At 40.6% G+C, this 26,885-nt stretch overlaps 1 protein-coding gene across 1 annotated transcript in view; it reads right to left on the bottom strand.

Annotated features, from left to right (window-relative positions):
* Positions 1 to 10,115: 10,115 nt before the first annotated feature.
* The window catches only part of CSMD3 (CUB and Sushi multiple domains 3), a 1,208,248-nt gene continuing 1,191,478 nt past the window's right edge, over positions 10,116 to 26,885 (bottom strand). The window contains exons 67-71 of the mRNA XM_088444368.1: positions 25,187 to 25,345; positions 22,845 to 22,957; positions 20,952 to 21,039; positions 15,041 to 15,173; positions 10,116 to 10,275 (exon numbers count right to left, since the gene is read on the bottom strand). Of these exons, the coding sequence (XP_088300494.1) occupies positions 10,116 to 10,275; positions 15,041 to 15,173; positions 20,952 to 21,039; positions 22,845 to 22,957; positions 25,187 to 25,345 (653 nt within the window). The remainder of the gene's footprint in view (positions 10,276 to 15,040; positions 15,174 to 20,951; positions 21,040 to 22,844; positions 22,958 to 25,186; positions 25,346 to 26,885) is intronic.

Raw genomic sequence — 26,885 nt, 5'->3', positions numbered from 1 at the left:
GAAATTTGGCAAACTGTTTTTTTGTATCTACTAATTATATTTCTGGGTATTGGGACAAGCACCAACTTACCAAAATGTGTGTATCAAATGTATATGTTGTTTTTTTCATCATATAGTTTTTATTTTGACAAAATACATACAAATCTGAGCACATGTATTGACAGCATTTTAATGGCAGATATTATACTGAGTTGCCCATATAAGATGTCCCATATATTCATTATTATACTATATGTGAATATAAACATAATACATTCTCTATAAACTTTTACAAACTTTTGAATAGGCTTAAGGGGCAATTCAATTCAAAGTAATGTGCTGTTGTGATGTGCAAACATCACTCAATATTACAGTAGCCTAACATCACAGATTTTCCTGAACACCTCTCAGGAAAATCTGAAATGCCAGCAACTCAAGAGTTTAGCACAGAATTGAATTGCCCTCTTACTGTCATGAGCTACTGAGTAAGTTATTAAATTGAGAAAATCTCTCTAGAACAACAAATAATAAAAATAGTGACCACTGTAAGTAAATCTCTAGGAGAAAACATGGCAATAAGCCACCCTAATGCTGGAGCATTAGTGGATGTGTCCTCTCAACATGCTACAGTATATTTTATTTCAGAAGCTTCACTGAAACAATAAGAAGAGATTGCAATTGTTTAAAATTTCAGACCCTGTTAGTGCTCCAGTAATGGTGAGGCTCATTTCATCTTAAAGGATTTTTTGAAATGTTTTTTTTTTGTCCATTAGACTTTATTGTTCCAGAACTGAGAACATTCATGTTTGCTTACTCTCCCAGCATGTCTGGAAAACTGTCACATTTAGGGGAGTCCTACCAGACTTCTGGGAGTGCTACCAGACTTCTGGGAGAGTAGGGACAACCTTCCAGTTCCCTCTTTTCTTTCATGTGACTCAGGCATGAGGATATAGTGGGTGAGTCTGGTTATGCTGATTGCATCATAAGATCCTACCCAAGCTGCTCAGTGCATCATTATGCCCACTGCACTTGCCTTTTAAAGTTTCTCTCCAGAAAGATAGGTCCAAAAAGTTGGCAACCAAGGCAATATTATACTTGAGAAGGGTGCTCTGTATGTAATATTTTAGAATTCAGGTTAAAATAGAATAACACACTGTATGTAACAATGTCTCCCAGCTATGCAAGTAAAAACAAAATAAGAAAAAATATTGGTTATGCATCAGTCTAAAGTATGCAGAAAGAAAAATGTAGTATTTTTGTAGAAATTCATAATGTTTAAGAATTAATTGTAAAATAAATGCTCTGTTCATTTCCCTTTCTCACCTTCAAATGAATGGGTCCAACTATGAATTAATGAGATTTATTTAATTAAATGGTGTTGTCTGCCCAAATGTGCTGCATTTGATAACAGTCAATCAGATTCAACCTGTAACTCTTTTTTAAATGCCATCTAGAAAATTACTGCAAATGTCTGGTTGGTTACAGCACATTTGTGCACATTGAACCATGCTATTAAATAAGCCATTCTGTGTCATTTGCAAATCATTGGATACCTGAAATACTAATAGATACTGCATGTTAAATTTAGATATCCAGTAAACAACACTAAGCAATCTAAAGAACCCAAAATACAACATAACTACTTTGCTTCATGTTAGCAGCTCTAATACATTTTTTGTTGTTTTGGGTATTCCTTTTTTAATAGAGATTTTATCTGTTTGAAAAAATAAATAAATATATATGTGTATATATATATATATATGTATACATATATATATATATATATATATATATATATATACTTTTTTCATTTGCATACAACTGACCTTCAAAGATCTGTATTTTAAAAAAGCAGATTAAAAATAAGCAGTTTAATTTGCAGCATAGCGGGGTTATTTTAAATAAATTTTGTATATACTGTATATATAGTTGTATGTGAATGTTTAGGCTTCCTGTTAAGTTGCATGTTTCAATCAAGTGAAAATAACTTTCTACAACATTTTCAGTCTACTAATTTAAACAAATATGATATGTTTCTGCATTTTTAATGCACAACTATTATTTTGTTGTCAAATTCTACAAACTGAAAAAAATAAACAGCATTTGTATATATGAAAAACTTTGGATACTTTTTCAGGTCATTCTGCATCATTTAAAAAAAAAAGAACCTCAAACTTGATTGACATATATCTAAACTAAGCCAAGCGAAGATCATTTTAGAATTGAATAAATAATTTCACTCTTCCATCCCCCTCAGTATGTTGTGCCTATTTTTAGCTACCAAGGACTTCATATATGTATAGTAGCTTACCATGGAGTTAAGCATAAAGGTAATTGACTACTTCAAAGCAGGAGAAGGCTATAAAACTTTTTAAAATTTATATATATTATTATACTGTCAGTAACATCATTAAGAAATGGAACAGGTGGGAAAAATGGATTCAAGAAATAAAAATAATATACTACAAACTAATGTCCAAGACTCTGTGAAGAACTTGGAGGTTGGATATTTCAGCAAATTAATGAAACAAATGAAACCTAACAAAAATAGCCATTAATTACTTATAGGAATTCATGATTATGGTTTTGGAACGACCTTCACAATCACTAGACTTGAACTTTGTTGGAAATCCATGGGGAGATCTGATACATGCAGTGTATGCAGGAAGACCTAAGAGTAATTTAATTAAAACTAGTTCTGCAAGAAAGAGTGAGGGAAAAAATGTACAGCAAGTCTAGAGAGCTGGCTACATGAAACATGTGAAGGTTGTAAAAGTAGTCTTGCTGCACAAACATAGAAGAGGCTGAGAACTACAAACAGGTGAGCCTATAATCAGTTATGGAGGAATTAACGCAAAAACAGTTGAAATAAATATGCTTTGTATATCTCAATCAGTTGCAGAAAGAATGATGTGGACACTGTAAATGTCATCTGTGAGACCACACCTAGAAAACTATATTAAGTTCCGGAATATCATACGGCCACAAAGGACATAATTACAGAGTCTGCAAAGAATGACAACAAAAATAGTGCTTTGTCTCCATCCAAAACTAAAAGACTAAAGGACATGTATAGCTAGGAGCATAGAAGAGACAGGGTATATAGGAGCTTTCAAATATATCAAGACTTTTAACATTTTACAAGAGGAAGCACTCATCAGAGGAAGAGAAGTATTAGACCAAGACGACATGACCTAAAATTGGAAAGTAGCCGATTTAGGGGAAATTTGCAAAAAAACAACTTCACCTAAATTGTAGTAGATAGGTGTAATTGCTTTCAATAGAAGTATTAGAGGCTAAAGTAATAGGGGTAATTAACCTGCATTTGATAGACATAAGGCTATCCTCAATTTGAAAAATAAAAGGTTCAAATAAGATCAGATGGCTCTTATCTGCTGTCATGTTTCAATGTTAAATTTAAGAATTATATTGTAATTTATGCATTAAATGGTGCAGAAATGAACTATGTGTATACATTACAGATTCAATGAAACATGCATTTTTTGCAGTGTTGGATTAAAGTAGAAAATACATTTCATATTATAGTATTAAGAATATATATACTTAACTTTTTATATTTTTTGAAAAATATATTATATGTTTAGATTATATCTTGTTCTTGCACGTATAGTATACTATTCTGGCCTGTTACTTCTTGTTTCAAAATTAATTTAAAGGAAAGAGATCAAAACAAAGGAAAATGTTGCCCAAACTCGTCTTATGTCAAACATTTATAAAGTGTTTTAATTATTTATTGGGTGGGGGCATACATTTTTTAGTTTGTTTGTTATTCTTCCTTTGAATTAATATAATATAACTATATCGGAATTGATGTATATAAAATACATATACTTTAGAGCTTCAGCTATGTTCTATTATATTGCTAGGTTGTTGTTTTTTTCATTCAGTACAGTAGCCTTTGATGGTCTTATCTTATCTTCTCTTCTCAAAGCTTCCCTGTCTCACAGTACAATAGTGTGGTCTTGTGGAAAGGGACATGCTCAATATCATTGAAGGTAGGGTGCTATATCGTTGGTGGTGTGGCCGATTCTGTGAAGGATCAGACGACAGAGAGCAATTAAACACAGTAGATATCATACACAGGAAGGTGGGTCAAATAGAGATTTGCGCTGACCCTCTCAGCGCAAAGTGTTTTGGTTTTTGATCTGAGTTTTCTTTTTAAAAAATGATAAAAAAATATTCAAAAACAGCAAAAATCATGTCATTTTTGCAATCCACAACCCAAAATTTGGATTTAAAATCCGAATTCAGAACCGCTGGAAGATCAGAACTGTGACTCGCATTTATCCGGATCTGCCCAATTCATGAAATTCGGGTGGATTCGGATTTTTGGAGAATCTAAATGCACATCTCTAGTATTAAACCTTCTAATGGGAACAGGTGGATGTGTTCCCCATAGCAACCAAGCAACTTCTAGCTATCATTTTATAGTGTACTTGATAAAGAATAGTTAGCAGCTGGCAGGTTGCTAAGGCAACTTTACCACTTATGCTCTTTATATTTGATACTTCTTCCTCCACAATTGCCTTATTCTGTCCTTCTGTGTAGACGTATAGCATAAAACTACATATACATCCAATGTGTATATTCTTTCAAAAATACTTGGCAAAATGAAGGCAATAAAATCTATTAATCTCTTTCAAGACAAATGTCTTGTCAGAACTGTACAGAGAAGGTTCTATAGAAAATTAAAAGAAAATGACAGTTTTTACTATTTCAAGCTAGTAAGAATGAAAACTCGTAAGAACACTTTTGTGTTTGTGGCAGGTAATCCTAACTTATTTATCCACGTTTCCGCTGGACTACTGGCCATTTCCAAGCGGTCTGTCATCCGGTCTGAACTTTGTCAAACAGAGATGGATTTTCGAACCACAAACTTTGCGTGTGTCTACATCGTGTCTCATTATTTTATCTTTGACAGTGGCAGACATTGACACTTGGAACAAGAACAGTGTGTGTGCACTGTATAATGCTAATTGGAACTGATGTGATCTAACAATATAGAGGAAAGCAGTGTCCATTTTAAGGGTATTGTACCAGAGGGGGAAATAGAAAGTAGTGGGCAAGGCCATAAATCTTTCAGATTGACCGTGATCAGTACCAAAGAAATAGCCAAAAAATTCTAAGTGACTCAAAAAGTCGAACAGTAGCTCAAATGAACTTGCTGAGCGCAATAGAGAACATTTCCCTCATATGTAATTATTAGTGTTGTCAAGTGTACATTTAACTTTGACATATCAGTGTTGAATTATTGAAAGTCACAGAGCATTCCATTTTTCTAAAAATATCCTTGCCATGGGACAATGCCAGTTAGTGAGAAGTGGAAAACATCTCAATGAAAATGTTATTTAACTATGAACTGTCAATGATTATTCAGTTACTTACAGTAAGTGCAGTTAATTCCATTTTTTTTATTATGTATACGTCACCTATAAAGATGGTTAAAATGGGCCAAAATGTAATATCATGCAATTTGCAGGCACTGGTGTGATTTAGGCAATATGGCTGTTAGATTTAAAGAAGCAATTTGTTAGATGGCAACATGAATCTGGTTTTGCCTTAAAGCTAATTGCCGCTTTTAATCTGGTGGATATATTGCTGTACCAATGCACACAAATTGCAGGCTACTACACTTGGGGTGTAGGCTCACTCATTTCTGTTATATAAAAATATATAGTGCACAATCAATTTTACCAAGCAAAAATAACACATTTTCTATTGGTTGAGTAAACCAGCTATTGTGACACTGAGAATAATGTACCATGCCTGTTGGTAAACTGAAGCTAAACTTAGACAGCATTGCTGGGATATGAGAAACATATATCTGATGTCTCTTCTGATTTGATTGTGTCTCCTTGTTACAGTTTTACTGGCCATAGCTTTAAGATATATTTGTCTGTCTAAGATACACTCCTTTAACAATGGGTGTAAATAGACCTAGGGGGGCCCCATAGCAACATTTTCACGGGCCCCCCTAGGTCCCTGCCCCACCTCCACGTGCACAGCCCCCTCTCTTTGCACAAATGCTCCCCTCAACTTATCTGCTCTGTGATCATGCTGTGCAGGGCAGGCACATCTCCTCTCCCAATCAGCTCCATCTCTCCTCCTCACTGACTGATGTTGGGAGTTGGTGGCCACGTCTCCTCCCAGTTTCAGTCAATGAGGAGAGCTGGAGGCAGAGCCAACTGGGAGGATGTGAGCTGAACACTGGATGAGCTGTGTGCTGATGGGGCTGGACACTGGTGAGCTCTATAAGGAGGAACTGGACACTGGATGAACTGTATGCTGATGGACTGTATGTGGATGGAGCTGGACACTGGGTGAGCTGTATGTTGGTGGAGATGTATACTGGGGGCCTCAAAACTGGATGAACTGTATGCTGATGGGCTGCATAATGGGTGAGCTGCATACCTGGGAGCTGGACACTGGATGAGCTGTACAGTATGTTGGTGGAGATGTATACTGGGGAGCTGGAACTGTATGCTGATGAACTGTATGCTGGGTGAGCTTTATGTGGATGGAGCTAGACACTGAATGAGCTGTACTGTATGTTAGTGGAGATGTATAGTGGGGAACTGGACACTGGGTGAACTGTATGCTGATGGGCTGTATAATTGGTGAGCTGCATGCCAGGAGTTGGACACTGGATGAAATGTATATGGATGGAGCTGGACACTGGGTGAACTGCATGCTGATAGTCTGTATACTGGATGAGCTGTATGTGGATGGAACTGGACACTGGATGAGCTGTATGTTGGTGGAGATGTATACTGGGAAGCTGGACACTGGATGAACTGTATGCTGATGGTCTGTATGCTGGGTGAGCTGGACACTTGGTGAACTGTATGCTGATGGTCTGTATACTGGATGAGCTGTACGTGGATGGAGCCGGACACTGGATGAGCTGTATATTGGTGGAGATGTATGCTGGGGAGCTGGACACTGGGTGAACTGTATGTGGATGGAGCTGGACACTTGGTGAACTGTATGCTGATGGACTGTATACTGGATGAGCTGTATGTGGATGGAGGTGGACTCTGGTTGAGCTATATACTGGTGGAGATGTATACTGGGTGAACTGTATATTGATGGAGCTGGACACTGAGCGAGCTGTATGCTGATGGAGTTGGACACTGGGGAATCCTGGTTTGGTCACTTTCTGGTTCAAAACACAGAGCTTAATTTCTGAATGTGATTTTGTGGTCAAAACCCGATGTTGCAGATGTTATGCATCACAATGTACATCAGTGCTCTACATTGCATTGCTTTTTGGAGCCAATAGCAGGAATCTGGTGGTGTGAGACCGTTCCTTGCTAAGTAGGGTTTATCGTAGGTGCACTTTGCAGCTACTTTTGTGGATCAGTGCTAAATTAGATTTATATTTGTGGAGTGGAATCATTGAAATCAGACAGGGATAAGGAAGGGGAATATTTACAGCCATTTATAGCAGTAGGGCAGTTTTCTCAGTTTGAGAAAAGCACTTGTGTCGTCCATTTTCCCCTTGTTCACTTATAGATGCATTTTTGCCAAATTAAAAACAAAGCTATAAACTCACAAATGGGACAGATTTTGTGAAGAGAGTCCCAGTGGATCTGCACAGCCCTTACTAATTCTGATAATAGTATTTAAAGCAGACTGAGATCTTCAGATTATAACCCTGGGTGCATTAACATTACAAAATCTACTCATATCGCAACTCTGAGTGTGCATGTAACTATTTTGTTATATCTCATATAAGTGTATCACTCGTCAGCGGCCTCAAAATAGTAAGTTCTGAATACACGGTAATGCATATCTGGCAGTCAGGGAGCCACAAATTCAGATTCTGGGCCCCTACTTGGGCTCCTGACTCATGAGTTGTGCAGCTCTAGCAGATACATGTAAACTGTTCAAGAAAGTATTATTTATATAAAATGACTGGTCCTTCTCCTTTAATCTCTGATTTAACTTTGAGCATAAATAAGAATTCTTGGGCATGAAATGACTTGGCTATCCACATATCCAACTCATTTCATATCTACTCACAATAACAATGGTGATTTTATAACATGACAAATATCCTAAACGGGACTTTCAAATATCCTAAAAGCTAAATTGTTTCCTTTTAATATTTTGAGCCAATGACTTCTGGAAGGTTTAGGTGAAATAAAAAATTATGCTGCTAAAATAATGACCTTCGATCTTTGGTGATAATTTATCAGTTTGTAACTATTAATAGTATAGGTATAGGTTGATACAGTATTTTCAAACACAAAGGTCTTCGTTTAAAGACGGTGAGTGGTTTCCACAATGTATTGATATAATTATGACCATATTGTAAAATCCACTCATTTACTGTAGTGTAAATAGAGCTTTGTGTCAATTGCATGCACCTTCCTTTAAACAAGGTATACCATTTCTTTTCATGTATAGTACATATATATATTTACAGAAATTCCACATTTCTTTCAATTATGTCCCTATTAAAGCAACTGAAGTTGGATACTGCGGGTGAGCCATGCATTTGGGATTGTATAGTTCTGTAAATACTGTACGGATCGACCTCGTCATCCGATCAATGTAATATACTGTTTGAAGTTAGTAACTTTAACTGCAATGCAACCAATCCAACCATGCTGGAATATGCAAATAAAGCTGCATTACATTTTTAGATTTGAGAAATGATAAAGGATCATGCAGAAATCGAAAGCAACGCTGAATATCGCTATGTACTTCCCCACCTCTTTGACCTCTTTGGTTTAAAATAATGATACTGTATGTGACAGTTGACATTAAATGCCGACTTGAAAAACTGCAAGTAGCTAAGAACACATAAAAATACAACAAACAGGGAACCCAAAGAATAACAGTAATAAAAGTAACAGAAATAAATAAAAAATATAAATAAAAATAAAAGTAGAGTGACTTTTTTTGACTACCGCATATGACGTATCAAAGCAATTTATTAAACAATATCTCTCTATTACAGCTACTTTTTCAGAAAAAAGTTCAAACTCCCAACATTCCAGAATTTAAAAAAAAATTGGGACAAAATTAACCACACACCCGCAACCTGCCAGGTCACTGCTCCCGGTTTGCAGCAGGAACACCCCCAAACCGGAAGATAATGCCTCCCCTGTACCCAAATTGTAACTGCCCTGCAAACAATGGGATATGCAGGACAGAGAGCAGGGTAGAGCAAGAAGTTTATAAGGATATTCAACATCATTTAACTGAGATGCTTATTAATTTTCAAGATACCTTAAAATATGTTCCCTAACATATATTGTTAACCATAACATGCACAGCATGAGATATTTTAGTTAACATTATTTTATGAACAAGGCTCACTAATGGTGAGTCGCATATAGTACAAAACAAACTGTAGAAGAGTCTTGGGCGGGGAATAAGGATGTTCCTACTTTTGAAGGAACTGAATAGCACCCCATGATTATTTAATTAGTGCCTTGCTACAAATGTATTTATAAAACATGTCCCCATTTCTCATCGTCCCAATGGGTATATAAGTGTCTGTCAATATAAAATAAACACCACCTGTATTTTATAGATTTAAAAAAAAAAAAAAAAAAAAAAAAACCAGTTGATGCAAAATGGAACATCACGGTCTCATTTGTTTTCAGGATGCCAAAGCCCAAGAATGCAATATACCAACTAATTCCAGGATTTCTTATTTTTTCCAGTAATTATAGCAATATTCTACCATATATCATTGTTTGTTTTTTTTGTTTGTTTGTCTTATTTTGTTCCAGACCTTGTATTATAGTTTATAAAGCACAGTAAATACTGAGAGTGGATGCTCCTCCGATATTTGCAAATAAGTTTCGAGTTTAGATAAATCTCCTTTTAAAAAAAAAAGAAAATAAATTGTAATTAAGCACTCATAGAGTGTAGTGGATATGCTGGAAAACTTCCCATGTTGCACATGAAGAGTCGTTTCAGATGTTCTCAGTAAGGATCTTTCTTCTTTTCTGTTTTTTTTGTTCTTTCCCTCCTCGGGTAAATGTGACCTCAATGTGTTCTTAAAAATGTGCTTTAATAGTAGCGGTGAACCGATTAGTGCACAGCTGTACTGTATGTCTCATATTTCCAGATCTAGGAACCAGAGTCTTCCAGCATTATACCATTGTGCAAACAGTGTTCAAATTTGGGTCAAACCGTACTGCTTTTCCTTCAACGGATTTTGCGTTGGTGTCGTACATTGGGTTTTCGAAAGCTGCCTGTCCATTGTTATTTTCATGTACAGAGCATCCCGTATACTGTGTTTTGGGTGCCGTCCTATATAAAAAAAAATATATATAATTATATTAATATTACATTAAAGTGTCTAACAATTGTTTATTGTGGCAGAATGCCAAAGTTGGATCGCTGACCCTTATTTTACTATCTTGCCACATTTAAAAAAAAAAATATTTGCAACATAATGGCAGAAAGAATCATGTTCAAAAATAGTGTTAGTCTGACATAACTTTTTTTATAACAGCAATTTTATGCTTTTTTTTTTTTTAGAGCAGATAAAGATTTCTTATGACAGCATATTACATATCTTTACATTTTATGGGCATTAGAAAGATGGGCATTATCACAGTAAAATTTCACGTTTCCTAAATTCATCCCAGAGTTATTTTTACATAAATATGAAAAATATTCAATTTTTTTTACATCCTCTTTTTTTCGGAGTACAGGGGTACCAAAAACTTTTTATAAGGTTTGAGCTAGAGGATGCAGTCATTATGTTGACATTTACAAAGTTGACAATCATTATGCCAACAGAACAATGTTGTCAATCAAAATTTCAACATTTTTTAAATAACCACATTGAACATGTCAACATCTGCAGAATGTCGACTTGTGATGTGTTACATTCAGAGGGATGGGGTTAGGATGTAGCAGCAGTGGGTTAGGGTTAGGCTGTGGGAGTTGAGGGATAGGGTTAAGCACTAGGTGGAAGATTAGGGTTAGGTTGCCAGAAGTGAAGTTATGGTTAGGCACTAGAAGAGGGTGAAGGTTAGTGGGTAGGAGTTAGCGACACTCACAGCCGAAAGTCACCATCACCTAACTGCCTGTCCTGGAAGTCACTGCTGAAGCCACTGGACCTGCTGCACCAGCTAGACCACCAGAAATGTTTTGTTGACATTTTAATTTTGTCAACATTTCATCACAGTCGAAGTGGTCAATGTCGACATGCTGTACATTGACATTAAAGCCATGTTGACATTACCATGTCAACATAAGGAATGTTGACAAAATTCACCGAACCCTTGAGATAGTTTTAGGGACAGGAACAAAGGTATCTTTATTTTTCCTTCTAACTTATGATTAAACTAACAGTTATACTAACAAAAATCTAAACTAATTGATATGAAACTGAGATACTCAGTAACCGTGCAGTGCGATTGTTCATTTTCTGTATATAAGATCTAATCTTCATGACCTGCTACAGTACACCAAGGTCAGCTTAGACAGTAACGCAGGTGACATGATGTATCTAGATGCACCTGCCCAGCAGCAAAGTCTCCCAGCGAATTATATTGAAATGTTGGCAAGTGTATAGTTGTGCACTTCACAGCTACTGTCTCGTACAAGTTCGAAACAAATTGATTTATAGCAGCATGCTCTGAGATTGTTAGGAAGAGAGGGTCCGCCGAGACACCGAGCTGCTAACCCATCCTGGGAGGTCATTTAAACTTTGAAAGCTGTGTTGTAGAACATCTAGCAATCACTTGCAGCAGATGAATGCCAGGGACAGAGGGATATTCTAGATTGTGTGACAACATTTGCGTCTGTCTTTGCTGCCCAGCGGGGGTTGTCAGACCAGCCATTAACATTGGACACATATGATATAACATATTTGTCTGCATGTTTGCATAGTACAGACGAAAGTTATACTGTACATATGAAGCAATCCCAATACAAACATGCAGCAGATGTATTTTACCTGTGTCTAGTTTTAAATTATATAGGGTCTATGTACTAAGCATTGGAGAGGGATAAAGTACCAACCAAACAGCTCCTAACTGCCATGTTACAGACTGTGGACCTCAATCAGACCTGGTCGCAAGCGCTGCGTGCTCACAACCGGGTCGATGTTTTGGTCCTGTGCACGCGCAGCGGCCGCACTGCGCGTGCGCAAGCCCCGGAGCGAGAGAGAAACTCTCTTGCTCCGGAGCTCACTACAAAAGGGCTGGCTGTTAATGTTGATCGACAGCTCGGCCCGTTTTGTAGGCGGGGCGGGGGAGTGGCTACACAGACGGAGGCGTTCCTAATGGAACGCTTGCCGTTTTGTGGGCGGCCGCACTGACATCAGCAGTGATGTCAGTGGGGAGCTTCCTGCTCGATCAGAGCAGGAAGCTCCCTGGGGCTTGCGGTTGCCGAGACCCAACCTTAGAGTCTCGTCGCAAGCCCCGATGGTCACGATGGTCTTGACCATCGCGTCCATCACCCTGGTCGGTCGCTAAGCTGTGGGTGGCAACCCACAGCTTAGCTAGCGACTAGGAGGCTGCACTAAAAAAAAAGAAGCGGCCGTCCTCTTTCAGAGAGAGCGATCACTTCTTGCGACTGCCTGTGAATGAGAGCCTGTGTTTAAAAACTGACAGGAGCTGATTGGTTGGTACTTTATCTCCATCCACTATATCTCTCTCTGAGGCTTAGTACAGAGGTTCCCAAATGCGGTCCTCAAGGAAACCCAAAAGTTTAGGTTTTATAGATAGCCATGGTTGAGCACAAGTGGTTAAATCAAATTGACTTAGGCACTTATTAAGGGGTCTATTTACTAAGCCTTGGATGGAGATATAGGGCTTCATTCAGAGGAGGCCATATGGTCTACGACAGCATGGCCGCCTCAATGTTTGTCCAGTGCGCACGAGGGAGCCGGATCCTTCGTGCGCATGCGTGAGACCCGCTACGACCGACAGCGCCGGTTGTAGCGGGTCTCTTTCCAAAGGAGGCGAGCTGTCGATGTTGATTGACAGCTCGCCCCGTTTGGAAGGTGGGCCAGGGGGGTTCCCATGGGAATGTCTGCCGTTTGGGGGAGGCCCCACTGACATCACTAGTGATGTCAGTGGAGAGCTTCTGGCTCTGTCAGAGCCAGAAGCTCTCCGGGGCTTATGATAAGTGAGACCCTACCCTAGGGTCTCGTCGTAAGCCCCGATGGTCGCGATGGTCTCTGACCATCGCGACCATCACCCTAGCGGTCGTTAGAGCTGTGGGTGTAAACCCACAGCCTAACGACCGAAACAGAGGTGAGCGGTCAGTTTCTGAGTGACCACTTGCATCCTCCGACCGCCTCTGAATCAGGGCCATAGTACCAGTGTTTGAAAAATTACAGTTAGGAGCTGGTTGGCTAGCAATTCTTCGTCCACTTTATCTGCATCCAAGGCTTAGAAAATAGACCCCTATGTAACCTGTGGTCAAGCATGGATATCCTTAAAACTTGGACTGTTAGGGGGTGCCTTGAGGACTGAGTTTGTGAACATTTCCTTTGGCTTAGTATGTAGACCCCCTGGTCTCCTAAGTTTTTATTATTACATTTTCTGAAGGTTGCAAAGACTAAGTTAAGTGAGGGCGCCTAGAGGTGTGAGCAAGTTTTAAAGCATCCAGTACCCCTAGTACCGGAACCTTAATGATCTCTCGGCAGCTATAGCCCCAACGCTACATACAATTAATGGTCATCTAACTGGTATCTTTTACTGCATGTTCTTTATCTTCTATAGGCTGGGTGTATACAGATCTCTGCATACACCCCCAGACCACATTGTTACATCTCATACTGTTTGCAACTTTATTGGAGACCACTGATGATTAGCACTATCCAAAAAAAGGTACTATTCAGTTGCACTCTGTGGGCCTGATTCAGCTTCAGACGGAAAAGCAAAGATGTTCGCAATTCTGTCTGTGCTGATATACTGATGCAGCTGGGTGCATTGCAAAATATGCTGCATTACGTATTGGATACTCTGCGGAACATCGGCCGGCTAAGGTGACCCATGGGTTCACGCAGCCGGCCGCCGCGGTTGAGAGGAAGAAGCCAGGAAATCGCCGCAGTTGAGAGGGAGAAGGCCCTGTGTTTTTAATCAACAATTAGTCATAGGGTAATAGCTTTATTGCATCTGTTTTGCCCATTTAAAAAAATGGACACACCCATGACACGCCCACCGCAAATTTAAGCTATTGTAGTTGCAAAAGACCTGTTACTCACCCACCGCAACCCGGTAACGCCCCACCAGCTACAAGCTAGGTGCTCACGACTTGTGTAAGTACTTTAATATGCACCGGCAGCCTGTGATGCTTGCTTGAAATCGTTTGCTTCTCATTTGGAACTGTGGGCCTGATTCAGACCCGCTCGCGAGCGCTGAGCGCTCGCAAGCGGGTCGATGTTGCCAAAGTGTGCATGCGCACGATGGAGGCGGCTCCATCGTGAGCATGCGCGAGACCCGGATAACGATGGCCAAGCCTTTGGTGGGTGTGCCGGGGGCGTGGCTGCCCAGATGGAGGCGTTCCCATGGGAACGCCTACCGTCTGGGGCCGGCCCCACTGACATCACTAATGATGTCAGTGGGAGTGCTTTTGGCTTTGATAGAGCCAAAAGCACTCCAGGGCTTGCGGCAGCGAGACCCTACCGCAAGGGTCTCGTGGGAAGCCCGATGGTTGCGATGGTCTTTACGATCTCGACCATCATTTTGGCCGCTCGCTATAGCTGTGGGTGGTCACCCACAGCTATGCGAGTGGCCAGGAGGCCGCTCCAAAAAGGTGGAGGGATGGCCCTGATTCAGAGCGGGCACTCTGTCAGAGCGTCCGGCTCTGAATCAGGCCCTGTGTGCAATATAATCAGGCCCTTAATGATAAACTTTATTTTTTAACCAGTTTCATATTAATTACATCTTAAACCCATTGTGTTTCCTTACCAAGTGAATGCACAAAAGGTATCATCAAAATTACAGACGCATTACTGTTAACATTGCCCTTGTGTTGTGCTATCAACCTGCCGTACCTACAGCGTTGGGTAGTCTTACAAAGAAACACACTGATGAAAATGGCAGCTCACCTCTGCTTATAGAGATAGAAACCAAAGCCTGCGAATATTAGGGCGAAGAAAGGCACCAGAATAGCGATTGCGACAGAGCTGCTGTTTGTTCCAAGCGACTGATTAGAGGAATTATCCTCTGACATGTTCATTCCTGTTAACAGAAAATAAGATAATCTTCAGACGTATAGAAGACGACAGTAGTCTGCAGTTAGAACATCATCATCTTAATGTCAGAATTCAGAAATGACTGCAGTTAAATATGGTGTGTGGTCGTACACAAACAGTGTGAAACGACAGAGAGTGGGGAACAGTTAATTAAGTCTCTGTCACTTGTCGATTTCAATTAGTTGAACAATCCGCTGGAAATGTTCTAGGTTACGTAAAGATTTTTCTGCAGAAAATCTACACTGTCGATTGTCCTACATGGGCTGCCATATGTCAGTTGAGATTCAAGACCCTGTAGAAGAAAAAAAACTACATATAACACAATCAGATGTAAAGATTTTTGGATGTTATCTGTTTTCAATATATTTGAATTTGAAACAGGTGTTGTCTAGTGAGTCCTATGCAATATTTCTGTGCAGAGCTGACTTTCTATTGTAAGTCCACTCAATGGACCATCACAGAAATCCCCTTTAGATTGTAAGCTCTCACGAGCAGGACCCTCTTACGTCATGTGCTTTTCCTTCCCTCATCATCTCCTTCCCACTGCCAACAATGGAACCAAACCTATGGGTTCAGCCAGTGTTGCTTGTTTGGGTATTATGAGTGCTGCTTCAGCAATGTTTCTATATTGTACCTTCTAGTCCATGTTCTGCAATGTTCTGTACTATAGGGGGTATATTTAGTGAAGTACAGGAGTATAGAAGTGGAGAGGTTGCCCATAGCAACCAATTAATTTCTAGCTATTATCATGTAGAAGGTGCCAGATGCCAGGTAAATGATAAATAGAATCTGAATGGTTGCTATGGGCAACACCTTCATGTCTATAAACCCGATTTTGAGTTTTGGGTGATTTCAAATTCAGTTTTAATTAAATTTTGCCTTTGGAGATTTACTAATGGCAAAATCAGTGGTGAGAACTGCTAGGTTACTAAAGGTTTTCCATTTAAATAAAGAATAATAATATTAATAAAAATAATAATTATTATTAGGAATAATAATAATTTAATATCATTACAAGAATAATTCTGGTATTTAACTAGTACTGAAGTGTATACTCTTAATTATCTTTAAATAATGTTACAGAAAGGGAACTGGGCAGCATGATTGGTGTAGTGGTTAGCATAACTGCCTCACAGCACTGAGGTCATGAGTTCAATTCACGTACAAGGCCTACCCGTGTGGAGTTTATATGTTCTCCCTGTGTTTCCTTCGGGTGAATTGGTTCTTTCCCTCACTCCACATATTTAGTGGTAGGTTAATTGGCTGCTAATGAAAAGTTAACCCTAGAGTGTATGCGATAGGGAATATAGGCCCTCATTCAGAGCCGTACGCTCTGAGCAGAGCGCACGCTCTGAATGAGGGCCGGGCTCCATTTTCATGGAGCGTCCTCCTGGACGCTCGTATAGCTGTGGGTCAACACCCACAGGCTATACGAGCGTGCTTTTTGATGGCCGCGATGGTCGAGACCATCGCGACCATCGAAATTGCGAGCCGGAGCCTGCGGTTGAGGTTTTCAACCGCAAGCTCCGGAGTGATTTTGGCTCTATCAGAGCCAAAATCACTCCCACTGACATCACTAGTGATGTCAGTGGGCCGGCTTCTGACGGGAGGCGTTCCCGTGGGAACGCCCCCGTCAGGGAGGCACGCCCCTGGCACGCCCACCAAAGGGGGCGTGCTGTCAATCAACATTGACAGCACGCCCCCTTTGATCGGACACAACGAGCGAAGGACTTTCCTTCGCTCGTCGCGTCTGGCGCATGCGCACGACGGAGCTCCCTCCGTCGTGCGCATGCTCAGTGCATAACATCGACCCACTTGCGAGCGGACAGCCGCTCGCGAGTGGGTCTGAATCAGGCCCATAGAGTGTAAGCTCCACTGGGGCAGGGTCCGATGTGTCTGACTGAAATATTCTCTGTAAAATATTGCGGTATATGTGTGCGCTATATAAAGAAATGTTAATAATAATAATAACTGATGCATTTGCAGAACTGATGCATTTGCAGAACTGATAAGAAACTCTTTATTATTGAACCTGCTGGTTAACTGTAATATTTATTTAGTGACTGAGGGGGTCTATTTACTAAGCAGTGTTAGGAGACAGAGTGAGAAGTGATAAGGTGCCAGCCAATCAGCTCCTAACTGCCATCTAATAGGCTGTTAGATGTTTGAAAAATGACAGTGGCAAAAGTAGCCTTAAGTGTTTTGGTTTGGATTCAGTCTTGGTTTTGCATTTCTTTAATATTGATAAAAACAGCTAAAATCCTGTCATTTGGAGCTGTTTACATGCGATCCAAAACTAAGATTGGGGTCCATATGTAATAGGGTGATAGTTTAGAAAATGTTAGAGTTTAGCAGTAACCTCTCACACTTTTTAAACTCGGACAATGTAATAGAGTCCGAGAACAGGCAAACTCACATGTTTTTAGACTAAAAAAACTGTCACAAATTTAACTCTCATCCAGATGTTTTCCCATTATGAAGATAAAAGTCGACCAATGTGAGAGTTTACTGCTAAACTCTCACATTTTGTAAACTCTCACCCTATTACATTTAGCCCTTGGTTTTTAAATCTGAATTCTGAACTTACAGTAGACCCAAGCAGGGACTCGGTTCTACTCGGAACCCCAAAAGTGATCTGAGCAGGGACTCGGTTCTACTCGGAACCCCAAAAGTGATCTGAGCAGGGACTTGGTTCTACTCAGACCCCAAAAGTGATCCGAGTCGGAACCCGATTCGGCACAGAACCCCAAAGTTCAGGTGTGTTCGTTTTTCATGAAAACCAACTCACACATATCTAGTTAAGAGTAAAAAAAATAAACAATTTCAAAATACAGCTTCTGGCTATTTAAAGATCGCCCCTAGAGTAACTAAAAGTGCATTTGCAAATTTAAAATGAGGCCCAGTCTCCGCTGTCTCTGAGAATCCGGGCTGCAGGGACATACTGCAGGCTCTGGAGGGAGATAGAGCCGAGAAGCAGTCTTTCTCCTCCAAGGCCGAGTCAGGCAAACCCGGGAATGAGTAAGTACTTGCCCCATCAGCACCTTCCAAAAAATAAGCAAACCCACTAACTGTGTTTAATCTTCACCCTAAAATCTTGTCTCATAAAACAAAAATGTAATTTTAGTATCTGGGTTCATAATTAGGTGCATTTACTGTAAATGCCTACCCTGCAACTAGGCACAATCGGTCTTACTACTCACTTCAGAAGAGTCAACATCTTTGCATTTCCATGGACGCTGACAATTTAACGTACAGTATAAAACCACCACAATACAGTGACTTAAAAACAGCATTTGCAATTTTACAATTTATAGTTTTTGTGCTGTTGTTACCATGCTGCAGGTCTCTCTACCCCGCCCACTTCACATTTGGCTTTACCCAGTTGCAGCGGCAAATGCATGATTTCTAGAGGGGGGTTTCCAAATGCTTGATTTTAGAGTGAGTGTAGACAGTCCATGAAGAGGGTAGAATTAGCATTTAACCAGCTTTAATATGCGTCATACAAACTATACTGTGTGTCATAATTCCAGCATATACAGGACCAGAGATCACAGTAACCCATTAAATACGGCAGTAGGGCCATCCTGCCTGAGCTGAATGTTTTTATTTTAGATGTGGGCACCATTCCAGAGCATGGGAGCAAGTCCGGGAGTCTGGGGGAGCAGCAGAGGAACCTAGCACTGCCCTGGACATATATGTACATATTGGGCTCTATAGCAGCACATCCCTAAAGGGGGGTATCCACTTAGCGATTTAGCCAAGCGATTGCATGATAACGACATCGTTATCGTGCAATGGCTTGCAAATCGCGCATGCATCGTGCATTCATCAGGCATGTTTTGGTCAGAAGCGACCAGCAATGCGCGTGCCCGCTGGTCGCTTCTGACATCCGACATCGCCCGTACATGCAGGTCAACCTGACGATCTCGTCAGGTTCTGCATGTGCGGGGATGAGGGATGTGCCGGGACTGAACAAGTGAACGCTCAGTCTAGCCACATCACTAGCTATACAAACGACAGCATGATTGCAATGTCGCAATCGTGCTGTCGTTTGTATATCGCTAAGTGGATACTCCCCATAACAGTGAATGTTTTCCAGATCTCCTAGTTGGTGCACAGGTTATTTATTACTGACTAATACATGTTAAAAGATCCACAGGTGGTGCTAATTATTTCATTTGTGATACTGTGAAGAACATGCAGCGCTAGTAAAATGACCTTACTATTTCTATTGTGGTCATGGTATGGGCAGGGGAGGGGGGTTTCCAGGCAGATGGAAACCCCCCCTGCATTTGCCTAGTTATGTGAATACCGTACTGCAATTTTATTTTATCCCTTTCCAGGAGATCTCAGCTGGAAAATGCAAGCGGTAAGTGCAGGTAGCATGGCGATTTGAATCGTGACATCGTAGCCCAGGAATCAACTGCAATTCAATGCTATAAGTAATGATTTGCACTAGGGAAGTGGGCGCGATGCGGGAGGGCGATCTGCTATGATGGAAGGGAAGAATCCCCGAAATTCAAGAGTCTTCCAGAAGAGTTGCCAAGTATGCAATAGGTGCTATGATCCTTATAAACATTGCACAGCTGCTAATATGATGATTATAATAACTCTCTAAGGTCTGCCCCGTCTCCTATATGCATCAAAGTGGGAGCCAACGGAGGGGCGGAGTGTCGGATAGAGATGGGGGCGGAGCAATGGGCAGACACTGAGGTGACTTGGTACTAGTATATAGCTAGTTGTTTAAGTCAGAGTACTGTACTGTATGTTAGTTTGTACTGAGCACCTTGTAAATAATTTCCTGATTAACCAGAGCTGTTTTGATAGGAAATGTAACACTGGGATCACTCCTCTGCAAAATGTATCTTTTTGTAGGAGAATGGAAGGTTAGTTCCACGTTACACGAATGTAAGTATGGATAACCAGCTTGATATAAAACATATTACATTCTTTCATGAGAAACAATGCATCAGCATGGGAAAATTGGATATGCTATTTATTGTTCATGTAGATTTAATGACAATAATAAATATGGTTTGAATGCATTGAAAACATCACATCAACACTGTATTTTCAATGAATGCTAAACAAGTGCAATAAAAATAGAATCTGTGCGACTTTCGCCGTGGCCGAATGTTCTCCACTATGAAAATAATGATCTTTATGAAACATACTGTAAAAAAAAATAAATAAAAAAAAGCGTGTGCGTGCATGCGTGTGCGTGTAAATTGGATCTTTGTTAATAAGCCGTGTATCTCCCAGGAGACAGACATTGTAGCAATTTATAGCTTAATAAGTCCTCTTTTTAATGAAATGACAATTTTCTTGCTTTATCTGCCCAGAAGTTCACATGGGAATGTAACATTTTCATTGTGGTAATGAATAATACGATTGTAAATATGAAACATCAGTTTATAGTAAATCCATAAAAACATACAGGTGGTTTTTATTTTTCGTTACTGTAGGCAGTTTTGCTTTCAATAACATTGACACAAATTGGCAAACAGAACGGAAGGATTCTGAATCATTTATTATGTGAACTGATGCAACAGAACTGGCTTCCCAATATTGCACGCTGCTTCCGAATGTCTCATTAAATACCAATTACTTCAACACCAAATGGTAATTGGTAAATTGGCAGCTAGGTATGTGAATGTTGCTTGAATAATACATTATTTGGACATTTTATTAGGTGCTTGGATATTTTTTTTTAACTATTTTTTTTAAATAATTTTCAATATTTGCATATGCAATGGTTGCTCACCTATACTTCTTAGTCCAAATTGTCCATAATCTTTCCCGTGAATGGACCCTTGAAACACATATGTAGCTCCATCAGGCTCAGCTGATACCTATACAACAGAAAAAAAAATATTAATTGACATTTTTTTTTAAAGTGTCTGTGATATATAACATAAGATATTTCCTTCTCTGGCTAACTTTGTAATGTCTGCGGAGAAAAAAAATGGAGAATGTCAGCAGAAAATATCAGGCATCAAATATGGTTCACTTATATCTCCATGTTTTGAAGGGAGTGCACTTAACCAGTGAGCCACCTTCACCCAGGTGGTAACAGAAAGTGTTTGTATGACATAATGTATGAAACTGTTGCTATAAGTCAGGGGTGGGGAACCTTTTTTCTGCCGAGGGCCATTTTGATATATAAAACATTATTTGCGGGCCCGGTGCAGGCCACGCCTCCTCTGTGTGACATCACACGGGGGCAGGGCAAAAATCGCTGGTGGTTACAGCAATGCCTGGAGCATCCTGAGGATGGTCCGGGGAGCAGAAAGGACACTCCGGGCGGCACTGCTGCATAGATTCTGGCTGCAGGGTGCCATTCTAGGCACCCTGCTAGCCAGATGAGGCTAGCAGAAAAAAGTTCCGCGGGCCAGACCAAATAATTCCGGGGGCCTTATACGGCCCCGGGGCCTGAGGTTCCCCATCCCTGCTATAAGTGAAAGGCACTTTCAGGATTTAAGAGAATGCGAGATGAGTATTCTATTCCAGCTTGGACATGGTACAGGTTCTGTAGACAATGTAAACTGATAAGTCTACATTCAATTTAATTGCTTGTTATATATTGCTGGTATGGACTGACTCATACCCCTTTCCACTGACCTCAAAATCCCGGGTTACTGCACGTGAGAGCGCACGAGCCCGGGATTTTTGACACTGGAAATGGGTCAACCCGGATCCAGTGTCCTGGGAATCCAAACCTGGTATCTAGTAAGGTTTTACCAAGGACGAACCTCAGTGGAAACGGGTATCCAGGCTCATCCGTCGGGTCCCGTTTCCAGCAAGTCATCTCCAAGCACCGCCAGAAGAGTTCCACTGCACACAGGTGCGGTGTGAATGCCGCCGACCCGGAAATAATCCAGGTCGGTGCCACAGTGTGAAAGGGGCTGTCCTGGGTCTGACCAAGTTTGGAACCATGTTCCAAATCCCGGGTCAGACCAGAGACTTTAATGCAAAGTGGTATTAGCTGCATTGCTCCTCTTGTTCCTGAAGCTGTTTGGACCTTTTGCTTAAAAATACATTTAATATGAATATCTGTTAAAGCGGACCTATCACCAGGTGGACTAATGGATTTTTTTAATTTACTCTCAAAGGGGTTGTCTTCCACTGGCCAATCACACCATTTAATGCTATTGAGTGGAAGAGAAAAATTCTATCTTCTCTATATAAAGGAAAAAAACACAGCAGCCTGTATAAAATGTAAGTGGACGTGTGCTGAGACTTTTACACTACAGGGGGCACATGGCTGGCACTACAGAGACTGAGCATCCTCTGAAACGGGCCCCAGTATTCTTTCGGTGAGCCCCATTTCCCCCGATTCCCACACAGTCACTCGACCAACACCATGGGCGTAACTATCATAGGTGCAAGGGGTGAAGCAGCTATTGGACCCAGAGCTTAAATCTTCATTGTCAAAGTTACACATGTTATATAGATTTTTCACCATTGGGTTGTACATAGGTTCCATTACAAAATTTGGCTTGGGCCTTCAAATACCTTTTACTGGGTTCATTAATGTCTTAAAACAACTCTGATTCGTTCTCTAAATTCTACACTATATACATTTGTGTTGTTGCACTCAAGCAACTTCTAATTGAGCCAGGCATAAGAAGCATTGTATAGATAGACTGATACTTACAAATCCATCCATTGCCCACTTCTCGTCTTTCATCTTGTTCAGGGAGGTGTGAGCCGATGTTCTTACTGAGTTTATATGCAGGATCAGACGGGCTTCCTGACTTTTGTAAACCCCTGAAAAGACAAACAAATATTTTACAGACATGTCCACTTGCATCTTTGCCGCTTGTACGGAAAATCACCGCTTGTAAGGTGCAAGTCGTGCACCCGCGAGCTGGTACGCGCTTCTGTGTTCGCACCCCGAGATCCATAGGATTGCATGGAGCAAATGCAGCAGCTTCACGGCATACCTGAACTCCAGCTTCCAACTGTCCCCACCGGCACTATGGGAGAGATGTCATGATGTCTCTCCCATAGTTCCGAGGAGCAACCGTGCGTACTGGATGGCGGCAGATGCAGGAGCGTGGTTTAAGGTAAGTAATGTTTTTTTTTTGTGTGTGTGTAAGCGACACTACAGGGGCATTACTACATGGGCACTACAGGGGCTTTACCATATGGGCACTACAGGGGCATTACCATATGTGCACTACAGGGGCATTACCATATGGGTATTACTATGGGGGCACTACTTTATGGGCACTACTACGGGGGCATTTCTATGGGGGCATTACAATATGGGCACTACTACAGGGGCATTACTTTATGGGCACTACTACAGGGGCAGTACAGGGGCATTAATATGGGGGCATTACCATATGGGCACTACTACAGGGGCATTACTATGGGGCATTACCATATGAGCACTACTAGAGGGGAATTACTTTAGGGGCATTACTATGGGGGCATTAACATATGGGCACTACTACAGGGGCATTACTATATGGAAACTACTACAGGGGAATTACTATAGGGCACTACCATATGGACACTACTAGAGGGGCATTACTTTATGGGCACTACTACAGGGGAATTACTATATGGCAACTACTACAGGAACATTACCTCAGGGGGCATTACTATAGGTGCACTGCTGAAGGGGGCATTACTATAGGGGCACAGCTGCAGGTGGCATTACTATGGGGGAATTATCAGGGGGTGTGCCAAATTACTGTCTTGTCCTTGGTGACAAAAATCCTAGTTTTGTCAGAGGCACATAGAAATATTGTGTCTTATAGGAGTGTGACTGTCAGGTCACGGGCGCGTCTCGGAAAGCAGTGGCATACAGGGATGCTCAAACGTTCACATAAGTGACCACACTCAGATGGGCAAACTGCACCTGCCACAAGCTGGTGCAAATTGCGATGATGCAAACAATGGTGGAGTCTAAGGATGCACCGGGTGATAACGCAGCATCTATAGACGCTGTGAGTGGGCGCCTCAGTCCTTACAGACTGGAACGCAGGGCTGTACGCCAGGGAAGGGCTTTGTAGCTGCATTAGCAGAAGGCATCAGACATGCGACCACCAATACCCACAGACTTTAGCTGCACCCAAATCACCATCAGGCCTGGATTCAGTGACTGCGCGACCACGTCATATAATTAATTATTAGCTCTAAAATATTTGTGAACGTGAATTTAATAAATGCATACATTAATGCTTACAGCAATGATACGTTTATATCATAATGCCAATACTTTACAGTAAATTGAAAAAAACAAAAACAATAACACGTAGACAATTTGCTAATTAAATCAGATTACATTATTACATCTGTATGAGCCTCAACATTCATGTTTATACTTCAATACAATCACATGGTAATACAGATTGTTCTCCAAGTTTTTACGCTTGCATATTCAATAATGACCACATAAATGAAAATGACAGTAATCATCCATGTCTAAATAAAACTGTATTGGTACATGTAAACAATACTATTCCATATGAAAATGTGAGCAAAAGCAACCCCCCCCCTCCCAAAAAAAAGAGGAAATGTGTGTATAAGTTAATTAGGTTGCGGAAACATTTTTAGATTCTGACAGAGCGGCTCTATTGCAAATTCTGGTCTGATAGTTACTATATAACTGGAAAAGGTATTCTGAAAATGTCACTGAACATATATCTGTTCTCTTCTTAATATCCAATAATGAAACTATTTCAGTGAGTCAAATGACTTGAAATCAGATTTGTAGGGGGAAAAAACGCTCCCTAGCTCTGTTTCGTTGATACTTTTTAAGTTGTGAAACTTTGCCAGCTAAAAGTGCTGCTAAATTTAAACTGCAACGATAGCATTATAAAGCTCAGGGACTCACACGTATATTTTCTATGGCATATGCCCTATAATTAGGAAACATTTCAGACAGTTCAATAGTTGTAAAAGGAACAAGAGTATACAGTGACACAGTGACAATGTACGGTGAAATGCGTCTGTGTTGTGAATTACTAGAATAGCAGTAATTACCTGAAAGAAGAAACTCGGTGTTGCTATTGATAAGTGTTGCATTCACCTTTCCTGTGGATACATTGTAGCTGTTAACTGTCAAATTCATTGGTTGATTCTTTCCTTTTAAGTTGTAAAATCCTTTCCATATATAATTTCGAGAGAATACATCATCTGGAACTGGAAAATGAGAGGTATTACAAAGCATGCATTGCATTAAAGGTGACAGGAAGAAAGAGATCAATAAGAGGTAGATATATATTAACCTTCTAGCAGTGTTAGCAAATCTAGCCCACGTGTAACCTCTACTCAGCTGATATTAACAAAAGGATCAATAACGACAGTGATCAATAATTCAAAGAAGAGAAGAGTGGCGAACGAGAGGGTGCACTTGGGAACTATTTTGTTATATATTTATAAAATAAAACCTTTTGTTTCCTTATTGGTATACATTAAAATAGAAGACAAACAGGTGTGGTATAAAAGGTCAACAATTATAAAGGTCGACAGTCAATAGGTTGACCTAAAATCGTCGACATCTATTAGGTCAACAGGGGAAAAAAGGTGGACAGGTACAAAGGGTCGATTGACAAAAGGTCGACTGACAGGTTCAAATGGTCGACACAATAATGGTCAACACATTTTTTTTGCAAATTAACCCTAATCCCAGCCCTCCTCCTAGTGCCTAACCCTAACCCTTCCCCTAGTGCCTAAACCTAACCCTTCCCATAGTGCCTAAACCTAATCCTCCCCCTAGTACCTAACCCTAACTGATCCACTAGTGCTTAACCCTAACCCTCTCCCTAGTGCCTAACCATACCCCTAGTACCTAACCCTAACCCTCCCCCTAGTGCCTAACCCTAACCCTTCCCCTAGTGCCTAAACCAAACCCTATCCTAACCCTCCCCCTAGTGCCTAACCCTCCCCCTAGTGCCTAACCCTAACCCTCCCCCTAGTGCCTAACCCTAACCCTTCCACTAGTGCCTCAACCTAACCCTTCCCCTAGTGCCTAAAACTAACCCTAGCCTAACACTAACCCTATTGCCTAAACCAAACCCTATCCTAAACTTCCCCCTAGTGCCTAACCCTGACCCTCCCCCTAGTGCCTAACCCTAACCCTTCCCCTAGTGCCTCAACCTAACCCTTCCCCTAGTGCCTAAAACTAACCCTAGCCTAATGTTAACCCTATTGCCTAAACCAAACCCTACGGTAACCCTCCCCCTAGTGCCTAACCCTCCCCCTAGTGCCTAACCCTAACCCTACCCCTAGTACCTCAACCTAACCCTAGTCTAACCCTTCCCATAGTGCCTAACCCTCCCCATAGTGCCTAACCCTAGCCTAACCCTAACCTTTCCCGTAGTGCCTAACTCTAATCATCCACTCGGGCAGCCCTACCGTCCCCCAAGACTAATTGTATGTGATTAAAAAAGTTGTATCCACAGACTAGTTGTATATATGAGAAGAACTATATGAATAATTATTTAATCTCATATATGACTTCTATATATAAATATTAATTTCTGATACATTCAAAATTGTCATACAGATACTTTGTTACTGCTGAGATGATGTAATCGTCCATTCTAGGAGACTTTGAGATATCACGATAAGTTATATGCTCAAAGATGATTCAAAAATCCCAATCTCTAATTAACCATCTTTTGAATTAATGGGATAAGTTGATAAATAATATGATCACTCATTATTAAATGATTAATGA

The sequence above is a fragment of the Taudactylus pleione genome, unplaced genomic scaffold (genome assembly GCF_031769625.1).
Source record: "Taudactylus pleione unplaced genomic scaffold, aTauple2 ptg000360l, whole genome shotgun sequence".
In the NCBI taxonomy this organism is placed as follows: Eukaryota; Metazoa; Chordata; class Amphibia; order Anura; family Myobatrachidae; genus Taudactylus; species Taudactylus pleione.
The sequence above is the reverse complement of the archived record's forward strand: the minus strand, read 5'-3'. Positions and strand labels throughout refer to the sequence as shown.